Below are 16,079 nucleotides of genomic sequence, written 5' to 3'. Positions count from 1 at the left end.
TTGACTAGGCTGACTGCACCCCTATCGTGTTCACATGCTTCTCAGGGTTCTGTATTTCCTGTAAATAGGCACTTGGATTTAGATGTATGATCAGATTCATGATTAATTTCTTTTGTCAAGACTACCTCATAGGAGGTGTTGTGTTTTTTTCATCAGAAGGCATACAATGCTTGGTTGTCTCTCATTATTTTTTAATAGTGACTGTCTTAGTTCATTTTGTCCTGCTCTAACAAGGTACCTGACACTGATAATTTATAAAGAACAGCAAGGTACTCTCTCACAGTTCTGGAGCCCAGGAAGCCCAAGATCAAGGGGCTGGCATCTGGAGAGGACCTTCTTACTGCATCCTCACATGTAGGAAGGTAGAAGGGAAAGAGAATGAATGCAGCGTCCTCACATGACAAAGCAACAGAGTAACCCTAATACTTCAAGCTCTTTTTATACTAAGTTATTTTCATACTAAACTCTTTTTATACTAAGAAGTAATTTTTAATACATATATACAAAGTGATTTCCTCTTCATCTACTATTTGGTTATACAGTGATACCACTCACATGAGGGACATGCGGAATAGATCATTTCTTTTTTTCTTTGTGACAGAGTCTCCCTCTGTCACTCAGTCTGGTGTGCAGTGGACAATCACAGCTCACTGTAGCCTTGATCTCCCAGGCTCAAGAAATCCTCTCGCCTCAGCGTCCCGAGCCACAGCGAGTGCAGTCACACACCACCATGTTCACCTAATATTTTGATTTTTAATACAGATGAGGTCCTTTATAAATTACCAGCCTGGGCTGTTAATTTTATCTTTCTTTGAACAGTTTTCCAAATCATAAGCAACTTTATGACCTGAACACTTCCCATTAGGCTACACCTCCCAACACTGTTGTATCAGGGATTACATTTCCAACATGTAAATTTGGGGGACACATCAAGACCCTAGCAATGATCAGTACCTAGATCCACTATTTCATCAGAAGTTGCAGAATAGCAATATTCCAATGCCATCATTATGTCTTCATTTATTAGCTGAAATACTTACATAAAAAGCAAGTATTTGAATATCCAGTGAAACCACACTACAAGAAAACATAGACTAGATGAATTATTGCTGCTTTCCTTTATAAGGTTTCCAAATAATAAGATGGTTCACTGGTAGCTTTCTCCTTGCTTGCTGGTTTCATTATCATTATACATTCATGCATGTATTGCTGTTGCTATCTTTATTGAGGCTCCCACTGTCCCGTCTTTGGCCAGGAGGAGCATCGTGTCGCCTCCTAGGCCCTCTGGCCCACCCAAGTAATCTTTCAAAATTGCTCTATTTTCTGATGACAGGATGACTCCATACATTTCCTGTACAGACTTGCATTCAGGCATTTCTCTAAGAAGCTCTGATCCCCTCAAATGAAAAAATGCTATTTCCAGAGCATAGTCTGGACTGAGAAATGCTGAGTTACTGGGTTGGTCATTGATTCTAGACCTTTCCTATGAATATACATGGCAGTTTTTCTTCCCTCTTCCTTTTTTAAAAACTAAAACATATCAGGAATTAATTTTGACATGTCTAAACTGAGAACTATCCAAATTTTGTTCATTCTCCTTTAACTTGTATCTGTACACTTTTTCGTCTATACTAAGAATACTGGGTACTCAATGACACCAGGAATGACAGAATTAGAGTATTATAATTTCTCATCTCTTTCATCCTGTAATACCCACCCAAAACTCTAAAATTAACAATACCAACAACAAACAGTTTCAGGGTCCCTGTTGTTAGGCAGTTCTTTTTTTCCTTAGGATACATCTCCCTTTGTTTGTACAAATTGCTTAAAGTTAATTGAAATAGTTACTCTTGTTACATTTAGGCTACCGACTAAAAATATATTTAAGGTCAGATATTTCATATTCATTTTTTCCTTTTAAAATTGAAATTTATTAAATGTATGAATATTAATATTCCTTTGAAATGTTTACTGTAAAAATTAAAAATTGATCATTTTATAATTATGTAAAAGATGATATAGTTCCAACCTCAAATATACAGAAGGAAGGAAGTAGTATGCATCTAGTTTCTATTTTACTTTCTCCATCCTATGCTCTCCCTTCACCATAGGTATGTAGGTAGATAGGTAGGTAGGTAGGTTTGGAGCCAGAGTCTCATTCTGTCGCCCAGGGTGGAATGCAAGGCTGTGATCTCGGCTCATTGCAACCTCCACCTCCCAGGTTCAAGAGATTCTCCATGCCTCAGCCTCCCGAATACCTGGGACTACAGGCGTGTGCCACCATACCCAGGTATTTTTTTTGTATTTTTAGTGGAGATGGGGTTTCACCATGTTGGCCAGGCTGGTCTCAAACTCCTGACGTCATGATTCGCCTGCCTTGGCATCCCAAAGTGCTGGGATTACAGGCGTGAGCCACCGCGCCCAGCCTGGATTATCTTACTTAACTTTCTCTTTTCTTACATTTTTATTAACTAGTAATCACATGTTTGTCTTCTAGCTTAAGGGTGTTATTCAGGATATTGAACAATATCCTGAATAAATAAAATATTTCTCAAGTTTTAAGTTAACTGCTATTTTGACTACACAAACAATGACGTAAATTTAATTCAGGATTTCTAACCATGGCACTACTGACATCTGGGCTGCAGAGTTCTCTGATGTGGGACTGTCCTGTGCTTGTAAGGCGTGTATTAGTGTCCTTGACCTCTACTCAATGCCCAACTCCACCAGTTGTCACAACCAAAACTATCACCAGACACTGATAAATGGTCCTTGGAGAAAAAACACTCCTGTGGTTGAGGAGCAATGATTTAACTAAATCAGCGATCTCTCTGTATTTTCTACAAAAAAAGCTCAAGGCTAAATTAAAGGCAGCTTCTAGGGAAACATAAAAAGACCTCAAGATGAGAATTCTATCTATGAAAACCATCTAGGCTTTATCTTAATACCCAAACTTCATATCCATTTTTCTACGGGAAAAAAAAAAATACATACTCTATATATTTTTCTCAATTTCCACCAATTCTTTATGGAACAGAGGAGATGAGTGAATTCATTCATTGGAAAACATAGGAAAGTGACCACTCCTTCTTTAAGGCAAAAATTAGAAATTTATTTATCTAAAAGCCTTTATCAGTCATGTACCCAATTAGTGTCGATTATCCTTCAGTTAAGCAAATCTCTACATATTGTTGGCTTCTTTCTTTTCATATCTGTAAACAGTTATACTACTAACTATTTACTACTAACTATAGCTCCTTGATAGCAAGCGCTAGGCCTTATTAACTCAACCCTGGACTCACCACCTAGCACAAAGCATGGCCAGTACAGACAAACTCATGTTCCATGTCTGAATGAATGTCATTAATGCAGTATGCAAAATCACCTTGACAGGTGACTCATGTGTGATGCATTACGTTCACACAGTTATGGACCTGCGTATAGTAGATGCTTAACCCAATGCCTGCCAAGACCTGAAAATCTAAACCTTAGCATACCAAAATGAGAACAAGAAAATAAGATTTGCATATTCTCCCACTGGTGGCTGCAAGACAACACATATGTTTCAAATGTAACTTCTTTTTCTCAATAAAAACAAGATAAAAAGAGATATTTGTTTAAATGGTTTAAAACACCATTTAAATTTTAACACATATGTGGATGGTTATGTGTTAGAAATTTTGTTGAGTCCAGGGCAGTCAAAAGGTAAAAACTGATGGAAAGTATGTCAATCAAATTCATAAATCAACATAAAGGAATTAACCTTTGTTCTAATATTTTTATGGTTCAGCTATATTAAAGCTACATATTGCTTTAGAAAAGATACACTACAACAATAACACAACAGAAAGTTCTGTATTTAAGTACATACATTACAGTGTTATTACTCAAATAAAGACACTATTTTCCAAACTTCTGGTATCTGAAGACCTGAACTACTATTTAATTAAAATTTTCCAAGAGTCAAATTTAGGCAGTCAACATTGTATACACAGGATCATTCCAAGCAGATATCCACTAAGTCGTAGGTTTAATGAGCTAGTAAAAAATCAACCAGGGTAACTAGTGTACCACCTACACATCATTTTGTATACCCTTTACGGTACATGCCTCACCTTTTGAAAAACACTGCCCAAAGCAAATCCAATGTAAGACTTTTTAAACAGTATATCCTAGTAAACAAAATTATTTTCACAAAATTAGTTTCTTGCATATGTGCATAAATAAACCTAAATCTCTTGCATATAAAAAATATTCAACTAAAACAACTTATAGGTTCTCTTCCACCCCAAGCATCCTTGGAAACACGTCATTGTATCTGAGTCCGATCTTGTCTGGATGATAGAAAGCAACTGTAGTAAGTGGATAGCACTGGTCTGCAGCTGCATGCAATCCTCTAGAGCATCACTTACATATCCCATCTTAAACGATACCTTCTAAATTCTCTACACCTCTGTATGGCACACTTGTCCTGTGGGTTCTGATGGGCTAACAGACCTCTAACTGTTAAACTGCTCTTCTTTCCTTGTTCTCTTTATATATATCTTCAAGGGACAACAGAAGCAGAAGTAGTTTGTAAACATCTAGAAGCAAACTGTCAAATTACTACAGATTGCTATCAATGCAAAAAACGGGAATTAGGATGAATTTTTAGAAGAATAAATTATACATTCTAAATATTATCTACCGATATTCTATATCCTAAATATATATATAATTAACATATATTATTACTCATCTATTTATAAAGATCTACTGAAGACTACCAATCACTTAATACACGTAAGACCCAAATTTTCTACCTGAAAAAACTGAAGTGTTTCCAAATAGATGTACCTAAAAAATAAATAATCCTTTTTTTTCCCCTCACTCTGTTGCCCAGGCTGGAGTGCAGTGGCACAATCTCAGTTCACTGCAACCTCCACCTCCATCCTCCAATCGTTCAAGCAATTCTCTTGTCTCAGTCTCCCAAGTAGCTGGGATTACAGGCATCCGCCACCATGCCTGGCTAATTTTTGTATTTTTAGTAGAGACAGGATTTCACCATGTTGGCCAGGCTGGTCTCAAACTCCTGACCTCAGGTGATCCACCCACCTCGGCCTCCCAAAGTGCTGGGATTATAGGCATAAGCCACCTCGCCTAGACAAAAAATCTTTTAAGCTTATACATTTATTGAAAGTGATCTTCTAACTCTTAACAACTGCTCAATTACAAGATTATACAACTAAAAACACTAAATACTTGTAGTAAAAATACCTGACTTTTATGAGCACCTTCCAAGAATGGCTAACAGAACTCTTCAGGCAAGTATCCTAGATCTGGAATACCAAGGGTCCTAGGATTCCTCATATAGGACTCACTATGTCCATATTCCCCTTCCCTAAAGAGGTATTCTGCTCTCCCAAATCTCTGAAGATAACTTTGACAGGGAGGTCTCTTCTTCCCCAGCTCTTCAGATAAAGTTCAAATAATATAAATGATGGTTGTAACAGAGTTGACTATAATGAATGATGCCATGTTTTGTTTCAATGCAAAGCTCTTTGGTCACTTCTACTTGTTCTAGCATTCAGATAAATATATGGAAAGGAAAATCCAAATAATTTAACTTGAACTATTGTCCTTATTTACAGTTAGTGAGTCACGGAAAGTCTACTAGTCGTAAGTAAAGTAAGCCTAATCTATTACAATGTAAAGAACTGCCTACTTCTCGTGCAAAGGACATTTGCCTGGGTCCTAAACTTAATTTTTGGGAAAAAAAATATATATATATAATTCCATTTACAGGGGCATGGATGAATAACAAAAGTTGGTATTCCCGTAAATTAAGATGAAATGTGAAGAGAAGAAAGAGCTTTCACTTACTTGCTCGAAGGACTGAAGGTGTGACCTCAATTTCACTTGTTGCTTGGTAAGGATGAAAGGCTGAGACACTGTTGGTACCAAGCTCACTACCAAATATCTCTGGGCTCTGGGTACCCGTTGAACTGGCACTGGTGCCATCACCTCCATGATGTGGATCCTGCTCATCAAACACTGCTACCAGCTAGAAATGAAAGGTAAATGTGCACTTAAAAATAAAGGCACTTAATTTACTATCAAAATTTTGTACTATTTCGACATAATTCTATAGTGCAAAACTACTGATAAAAATGACCCTAGAATGGTAAGTTTTAGGAAGAAAAACCTCAAAGAAACAGTCTTTCCCTAAATTTTGATGCTTTACTTGTATAATTCTAAGTCGTACATTTCATATTCAAAAGTCTATGGGTAAAAAATAATAAAATTCTTTGCTATCACAGCATGCTGAGTCAGGGACAGACACAAATCTTTAAAATATAGGATATATATTTAAATGGAAAAGAAAAATGCAGAAGAGTGTGTGTGTATATATATATGAGTATACACATATATCTGTGTGTGTGTGTATATGTGTATACACACATGGTATGAACTACTATTCACATAAAAAGGGGATATTAAAAACTAAACATGTATCTTCTCATTTGTGCATAAGACACACGCTAAAGACAAACTGTTGTACAAATATTTATTCTAGTTAGTAAATTTGTTTCTCTTTAGCAATTCTCTATTACACCCACACACACACAAACACACACCAAGAATGAACAAAAGAGTGCAAATATTTTTGATAATGAAAGCAGATGTTTTCACAGAAACAGAAGTTACAGAGAAGAAAAAGCTAGAATAAACTGGTGTTCAGAATGGAATCCAGGACATCAGTATGAGCTCAGTTTTTGTTTGTTTGTTTTGTTTTGAGATGGAGACTCGCTGAGGCGCCCAGGCTGGAATGCAACCGCATGATTTTGGCTCACTGCAACCGCCACTTCCTGGGTTCAAGTGATTCTTCTGCCTCAGCCTCCCAAGTAGCTGGGATTACAGGCGTATGCCACCACACCTGGATAATTTTTGTATTTTTGGTAGAGACAGGGTTTCAACATATTGGCCAGGCCAGTCTCAAACTTCTGACCTCAACCGATCTGCCCATCTCAGCCTCCCAAAGTGCTAGGATTACAGGCATGAGCCACTGCTCCCGGCCAAACTCACAGTTTTTATAAGTACATAGTTAGGTAAACACACAGACAAATGGGTAAGTATACCAACAACTGTTAATGAATGTCTGAGTATACAGAGTTCCCAGCTCTGTCCACACAGAGATCCTAGAAACAGTGGCATCCCCAGTGCCACTGAGCACACCTAGTATCCCGATCATGGTTTCTAATACCATTCTCCAGTTAATGAACAAGGGCTCCTTGACAAACGGTTGATTTCAAGGCTGTGGTCAGGGAAACACATGGTAAGCCTGGAATACCTTGTGATGTCAAAAAGTAAGGGGTACTCAAAAATGATGAAGGCACATCAAAGGGAAGCAGGTATCAACCTGAAGGGGCTCCCAATGGACAAAGCTGGGACAACTTACAAACTAAAGAAATCATACTGGCATTGGATCATTATCCAAAGAATAAACTAAAATCCATGTGTCCATAATATAAATATTTGAACAAATAAATGGTAGAGAATAAACAGCTGTTCTCTGCTATAGCATTCCAAATAATACACAGAAGGAATGATGGCAACAGAAATCATCATTAGGTAATCCCACAGTAAAAATTGTTCAGGTAAAATCTACTAATGGATGCTAACATTAATGGGTGTGAATATGATGATAAATGGCATATTTGCATAGCTCAGAATGTCTCCCCAGAAGAGTCATTTTGACTAAAAAGCAAAACAGCAATATCGTTGAAGTGGAGAAACTTGGCAGCCACTGCTGTACCCAGGTTAACATCATTCATAGTAAGATGTAGCAATACCACGTACCATCTGATAAAATGCACTGGGAAGTATATAACATTACTTTTGTGGTACTCTTGCCAAAAATGTATAACTTCCATCTAATCGTGAGGAAACATCAGACAAACACAAATTGAGGGATATTCTGAAACACAAATAAGGCTCTCCAAAAGTATCAAGGGTCATGAAAGTAAAAGAAAGAATGAGGAGAATAAGGAAATTGTGCAAACTGGAGGAGTCTGAGAAAGAATGAGAACTACATGCAGTGGGAGGATAGAAAAAGGGCATTAGTGAAAAAATAGGCACAATTCTAATGAGCTCTGATTAGTTGACAGTACTGACTCAGTGTGAGTTTCTTACTTTTGATAATTGTTCTATGATTATGTAAAATGTTAACATTAGGGATAGATGAAGCGTATATGGAAATACTCTTTCCATAAAACCAACTTTTCTGAAGTATAAAATTATTTCAAATTAAGTTTTAAATGTTATATTTTAAAAAGCTATAAAAATAAAAAAATAACTCTATGTCTTCTTATAACTAATACAGTTCTTAGGATGCTAATATACTTCTTCTTATAAGTCCCAAAGAGTAGGGAAGCACCGTGGCTCACGGCTATAATCCCAGCACTTTGGGAGGCTGAAGCAGGTGGATCACTTGAGGTCAGGAGTTCAAGACCAGCCTAGCCAACATGATGAAATCCAGTCTCTACCAAAAACATAAAAAATTAGCCAGGTGTGGTGGCACACATCTGTAATCCCAGCTACTCAGGAGACTGAGGCAGGAGAACTGCTTGAACCCAGAAGGCGGAGGTTGCAGTGAGCCAAGATCCTGCCACTGTACTCCAGCCTGGGAAACAGAGCAAGACTCCATCTCAAAAAAATAAATAAAATAGAAAATATACCCCAAAGAGTAAAAAACTTTTAAGGATCCACAATGGCTGTCACCTTGGAGAGTCACCCTTCAATCCCACACCTAGCAACTCAGCTTAGCCTTCCAAGAAAAGAACCATGACTGGAACCAAAACAAACCCCTCCCCTGCCTCCAGTTCAAGCTTTTTCAAGGTCAATACTTGTCTCAGGTAAAAAACAGAAATGTGAATATACAGAATATGAGTAGGACTCATAATTACAGTCCTCCTTTTATAAATGGCTTTGTCATTTTGAACAAATGCCATTTCCATGAACATTTATATATCATCGATCCATTTACGACACAACAAAGAAAATCATTGTACAGTCACAAAGACAGACAGGAAGCTCAGAAATCTGCTGATGTATAGATAGAATCAGCTGATTAAACAATCTGGAAGAACCATAGCAGGGTTCATACCGTACCAGCGTAACTGGTATGAAGAAATCACAGTAGGATGAATAATTGGGCTACTCAACCTTATAATGAACAACATAAATGGGAAAAGAAGTCCTTAATATTTACAAAAAAATGGAAAGGTATGCATATGTATACACCAAATTATCCATATATAGTAAAATCAGTTTGTTTATCTGACAGTGACTGGCAGGTGTCTGCCTGTACTAGAGGAGGCACAGACATGCCACTAGATTAGGGGTCAATTGGCCAATTTTTCCTGAAAAGAATAAGACAGTAAATATTTTTGGAGCTGTGGTCCATACTGTCTCTTTCATAACAACTCTACTCACCAATTATAGTATGAACGAGTACCAGTAGACAATACAAAAACAAATGACTGTGACTACATTTAAATAAAACTTTATTTATAAAATAAACAGGCCAAATTCAGCCCATGGTCCCTAGTCTGACAACCCAGTTCAAGTATAATGCCCATCTTTCTAGTAACATGCAATTTTAGTTTCAGTTTGAACAATGAAACTAAAAGTCAAGGTACCTTTGTAGCCCCAAAAAAGTAAAAATACTCATTTCAAGCTCTGCATGAGGATTTTGGATTGCTACACTTGATTTTCATATCATCATACTTTTCATAAGGTGTGTGGCTTAATATGCATTTTCAAGATATTAAGTTTTGACATTTTGGTACTTAATTGGAAGCAAATGAAATTCATGTTTTGTTATTAACTTTTCACAATGATGTGTTTGTTCTCTCAAGAATCGAGTCCTTTCTGCAAACTGAAAATGGAGATTGAAAATTACAAAGAACAAGTCTTTAAATGCCACACATGATGGAAGAGCTTATACATATATATTAGTTTCAATAATTATCTCCAGCATTTTTAGAAAACATTATAGAATCACAATTGGTGCCAATAACATACAATTCTACAGCTTTCTTTTAAACCAAACTTTAAGTGCCAGGTCCCCAGATGAAATAATTTTGTGTTAAATTGAGAAAGATATATAATTTTAGAAAAGCTACTCTAAAAGAATACATATAGTAACACAGCGCAAAAAAAAAAAAAAAAAAAAAAAAAAAAAAAAATCACAGGGGAACCTTCACAAAAAAGCACTGCATATTAAAAATCTCTATCATGCCCTTCAAAAAGTAAAGGAAAACTCTTTTAAATTTGTGAAATGTTACTCAAATTCTAATTTAACAGATGGAATCTTCACTGCTGTCCACAAAGTAGATCACTTTGAAAGTTTATTTTTTCCTTGCAATAATTATTAATCTCTCTTCTGTCCCATTCATCTATCAAGTCTCTATGAGAAAAGACAGGCAGAATTTGGATAACACCTACAATAGCCCAAGTATAAAAAAACTCTAAACATTGTCACCCACTTTCCCCTACCTCAGGACAAGTCACTTTAACTATGAAACATCAGAACCCCCCAACAGAAAACCTGTTATAGAAACATCACACAGAAATGCTTATAAAACCCTTAAATCTAGGGAATCCCTTTAATAGGTAAAATTAAGGCCTGAAAGCCCACAACTGCATGTAGCAAAGTGGCTAACAGCAATAGAGAATCAGAGAAAGCTACATTCAAAGTCAGCTCTGACCTTATTTTTGGGGTAGCTGTCGGTAAATCCAGTGGCCTCTCTAACATCTCCAAACCTTACTCTCATTTGGAAAACAGGATGGTGGTTGTGGGTAGACAGAATAATGGTCTCCCCAAAGTTATCCATGCCCAAACTCCTGGAACCAGTGAATGTTACCTTCTGTGGCAAAAGGGACTTTGCAGACCAATGGAGTTTAAGAACCTTAAAATGGAAAGGTTATCCTTCATTATCCAGGTAGAGCCCCATCTAATTACATAAGTCTGGAAAAATGGAGAGCCAGGCCCGGCTGTGGCCAGAGAGAGACGTGATGATGGCCAGAGAAATACTACACTGCCCACCTTGAAGATGAACAAAGGGAGTCATGAGCCAAGGAATGTGAGCAGCATTTAGAAGACAAGGACAGGGATTCTCCCCTACAGCCTCGAGAAAGGAGCATGGTTAACACGTTGATTTTACAGCATTCTGACCCATGTCAGCCTTTTACCAAGCAGAACTGTCAGGTAATGAATTTGCATTGTTTTCAGCCACTTATTCCTGCTCTGCCAGATGTGGGACAAATAGAGAGATAAGGTATACAACTCCCAGAACACAATATGCACGTTTACTATGAGCTTTTATTAAATTATGTTGTGATGGTTGATAAATACATTCTACTTTTGTGAATATGAGAATCAGTTTCAAGAGTAAAGAAGACTGATGCAAAGCTCAATCGCTGTGTCTTGGATCTACACGGGAATAGTAAGGGAAAAAAGAACAAGGAAAGAAGACGACATGCTAGAAAATGCACGTTCAACATAGATATGGCCACAAAATGAAGAGCTTCCACAGACGCTCTACATCCTCCTCTAGAGGGCCCCACAGAAATACAAAGACGTTTTTGTTATTTCACTTAACAGGAAGCAAAGCTGAGGCTCAGAGAGATGAATCTGACTACCATATAAATAAATACAGAATAAATTTGAGACAGGAAATCAAGTCAAAGATCCTATTTTCTCCAAATCTTCCTGCTCTGGAGCATCTAACATATTCACAGCACAGGCAGTCTACAAACTAAGATCATCTGAAGGCCTCTGAATAGGATTCTGTTCATTTTTGATTAACCAAAGGTAATAACCTGCCTTTACCAAATTAATGCAATTTTGATGACACCACTTAAAATTTTTCTGAACGTATCTGAGGGTAACAAAGATCATCACAGACAATTCCATGCTGCTGATGCCATCACTCAGTCTTAAACAGAGGGCTTAAAAGGATCAGAACTTGCAGATTCTACCCTCATACAGGAAAATGAAAGCTGATTTAAGCCAAGTCTAAGTGAAATCTCAAAGACCTCTAGGTTCAAACTCCACACACCCTGAGAAGCCGTTTTATTGTGACACCCTGTGAGCAATCTCTCACTTTCCATTGCTTTCTTCATGTATAAGCTAAACATATCCAGGGGAAGTCAATTATGATGGGTGTCATTGGATACTCAATATCAATATATAGAATTGTTTCACTATGAAATAAAGACTTTTAATTCTTTTAAAAAGGCATCATATTTTGGCCCTGGATAAAGCACAAAACATGTTGGAGAATACTAGAAACAAGAATAAACCTGAAGATGCCTCCATGACTCTCTCTTCACCTAAGAAACATGAGCAGCCTCCATGAGTCAAGTCAGATCCAGCGGCTTAATCGACAAGAAGCACAACACCGAAAGTGCGTGTATGAGAGACAGTAGGCAGATGTCATGGGCAGATGTGCCTATAAAGAAGAAATATGACAGAATAAAACAAAGAAAATTCAGCAGATATGGGAGAACTAGAGCACAATGCAATAAATTTCAAAAAATTAAAAATAAAACTAAAGGAGTTGGAGATACACACATTTTTTAAGTTTGAAGCAAGGCTGTTCCATGATGTATAATTCTAAACTATCACTAATTCAAAAATCACTTTTCCTGTCCATAGTTTATTAAATTATAGATTTCTATAATTAGGATCGTACCTACCAATACATTTAAATTCTTCTTCTGTCCTTTCACTCAAGGATGTCCAAAAAATTTATAAATTAGATCAAGTATTTGAGCTTCTGAATTCCCCTTTATCTATTGCTTTTTTTTTTTTTAAGATTTCATTTACACTTGTCTCCCATAAAGCACACTTGATAACCTGTGGCACTTACATAAAAGAAAAACTAACCAAACACTAACATGCTTGTGTAGATTATCATAGTATATTATCCAGCATAAGAAGGGAGCTAAATAAGATCAATCTTTAATAGAGCCATTTATAAGATCAATCTTTAATAGAGCCATTTCCGACAAAATATCACGCAGGAGAGGGCAAGACATTCCCGCTGCTTCCTGAACAAGTCAGGAAGCCACCACCATCATAAGCTTCTATCTGTCAATCGCCAAAGGGAGACCTGCCCCACAAGAGCTAATGCCATCCTTTGAGAAGAAAGTATTTCTTGAACACTCATGCCTAATAGAGATATTCCACTCCATCTGGAAACCACAGAGAAAGATATTCACCTATGATACTCCCTAGCCCTGATGCTTACATTTCGGAACTGAAATTTAATTCTGTTGTCCCTCAGGGTGACACAGTCTATCACCCACTGAGCATTCAGACTAATTAGATTCCCAATTTAGGACTTATGTTCAACTAATAGCCTTGATGAAAATATGCAAATAACCACAATGAAAATATGCAAATCTGTATAGTCATCAGCTAGCTGACCCACCTGCCAAATATAATATAAATCCCTCTTGCTCTACTCTCTATCACAAGTGCCACTGTTACACTGGTACCCACCCATGAGGTTGCAACTACATTACACTACTGCTTAAGTAGCAATAAAAAGTAGGATAGCACAGTAAGACAGAACAAAATAATTCTGAAATGCACTAATCACATACAGATAGGTTGACTCCAAACTGGAGGAAGTAGCATGAGTTGTGATTTTATCATGAACACATGCAGTTTTCCCTCAAAGAGAACATGGTAAGACTGGCAAATGGGCAAGATGAATAATCTCAGAAGCAAATGCAATGATGTAGTAACTAATTATTATGTAGACACAACAAAAAAGGAAACTAAAAATCAATTTGTAAGCTTTCTGATGACTGAATTTACTTTAATGACACAGAGACAATACTAAATCCTTAATCATTCTCTGAGCCTTGCTTGCTGGTATGGTTCATTAAAAACTCATTTAAATAGAGCTAGTGTTTAACTGGATGAGTAAGCAAAAGGATATATTTGGACCAATGATGTTTTGTAATCATAGTAATACAAACTATACCAATAAAAACTCACTACAGAACAAGAATCTCAAGCTTGCCATTAGAAAACTTTAAATCTTATGTATGCAAGATTAACTCTGTGCTTCATCAGCATTTTAAGAAGTGTATATACTGTCTGATGAAAAAGACCCAAAACTTACGAAGGCACTCTAAAATACCATTAGCACATTAAAGACTAGCGAATGTTCCTACCGGCTAAGCCAAGAACCGCCAAGTGTGGGTAGAAACCTGTCTCAGGCTCTAGCCCCATGGTTTGCGATATTAGAGCAGTTTCTCACCTATGGGTGTATGTTCCAGTCTTGCCATTCTGCCAATCTTCCAACATATCTAAGAGGGAGTAACATGGAAACAGGGGTCAACAGCATGGTGTTCTAATCTGTGAACAATTTGGCTTGACAACTCATATGTTTACGTGTATCCAGAAATGCCTGCATTAACAAATGATGAATAAGAGAATCCCTCAATAGTAACTCTTTAAATTAACAACATAGTCTGGATACTAGGGATTTTGCTTAAAAGAAAAGAAAAAAAAAAAGGATTTTTGGTTTTCTTTTTTTTTGTTTTTTGTTTTTTGTTTTTTTGAGACGAAGTCTCGCTCTGTTGCCTAGACTGGAGTGCAGTGGTGCGATTGCTACTCATTGCAACCTCTGCCTCCTGGGTTCAAACAACTCTCCTGCTTCAGCTTCCTGAGTAGCTGGGATTACAGGCGCTTGCCACCACACCTAAATAATTTTTGTATTTTTAGTAGCGACAAGGTTTCACCATGTTAGTCAGGATGGTCTCGAACTCCTGACCTCAACTGATCTGCCCTCCTTGGCCTCTCAAAGTGCTGGGATTACAGGCGTGAGCCTCTGCACCCAGCCAAAAGATTTTTATTAATCAAAAGTCTGCCAGGCATGGTGGGTCATGCCTGTAATTCCAGCACTTTGTGAGGCAGAGGCGGGTAGATCATGAAGTAAAGAGATGGAGACCATCCTGGCCAACATGGTGAAACCTTGTCTCTACTAAAAATACAAAAATTAGCCAGGCATGGTAGCATGCACCTGTAGTCCCAGCTACTCAGGAGGCTGAGGCAGGAGAATCGCTTGAACCTGGGAGGTGAAGGTTGCAATGGGCCGAGATCATGCCACTGCACTTCAGCCTGGTGGCAGAGCGAGACTCCATCTAAATTAAAAAAAAAAAAAAAAAATCCAACATCATGTAGGAAATAGACAGTTCTCAATGAGATAAATCAAAATCTCTCTCTCTTTCTCTCATACACAGACACACACACAGCCTCTCTAAACTGTAATTAAAAGATAACGACCACCAAAACCCACAGCACCAATCAAAATGTTAAACATTACTGAGCTAGTAAGTGGGGGTGAAATACTTTCCACCTTCTTCCTACTCTCCACAAGCCACCACTCCCTTCACTCCCAGGCATAAGTTACATCCTGAAGTCTCCCAAGTCCCTAAGCTGTAATAGTCCCAGGGCATGAAAAGCTGCCAATGTGAATGCACATCCCAGAAACACAGCAGGACAGTTACCACCAGGCAGGAGCATGCCCTGCTCTCCTGCTCCTCTGAATGTCTGCCTCCATTGGTGAGTCCATGAAAACAGAACTGAGATCCTTAGTTAGGAAGGCCCTTTCTTTCTAGGCTTTCCTCTTCAGCTAGCTGGATATAGTAAACCAGGGCCTGGTTCCATGGATGGGAAGACCTTGTCTCCACACCCATACACCACCCGCAAACCCTCCTCCAGCAGTGCCACCAGCAAGTTACGAATGTCTAGCTGCAAGGAAAGTAAGAGTCCCACTTAAGCCACAACCGTCTCCTACCAACTTATACCATTGAGCTCCCTGTTACAGTTCATATCCAGTGTCGCCAGAAACAAGGGTAATTCAATCTCTCTCTATCATCAAGTAACACCATCTCACAGAACCAAGACATTCCCTCGCTGGGCTTCCTCAACCCATCACTCATTCCATTGTTGAACTAGCAAAAAAATGACTCATCACTAAAATGTCTTGCCATTCAAATCTGGTAAACTTTAT

The 16,079-nt window shown here is 37.8% G+C and overlaps 1 protein-coding gene across 22 annotated transcripts in view; it reads right to left on the bottom strand.

Annotated features, from left to right (window-relative positions):
* The window catches only part of PARD3 (par-3 family cell polarity regulator), a 714,326-nt gene that overhangs the window by 406,811 nt on the left and 291,436 nt on the right, over positions 1–16,079 (bottom strand). For all 22 annotated transcript variants that reach the window (XM_037986591.2, XM_037986601.2, XM_037986605.2 and 19 more), the window contains exon 3: positions 5,863–6,043. In XM_037986591.2, the coding sequence (XP_037842519.1) occupies positions 5,863–6,043 (181 nt within the window). The remainder of the gene's footprint in view (positions 1–5,862; positions 6,044–16,079) is intronic.

This window comes from Chlorocebus sabaeus, chromosome 9, assembly GCF_047675955.1.
Source record: "Chlorocebus sabaeus isolate Y175 chromosome 9, mChlSab1.0.hap1, whole genome shotgun sequence".
In the NCBI taxonomy this organism is placed as follows: domain Eukaryota; kingdom Metazoa; phylum Chordata; class Mammalia; order Primates; family Cercopithecidae; genus Chlorocebus; species Chlorocebus sabaeus.
Note: the sequence above shows the minus strand (reverse complement) of the source record. Positions and strands in the feature narration are given on the sequence as shown.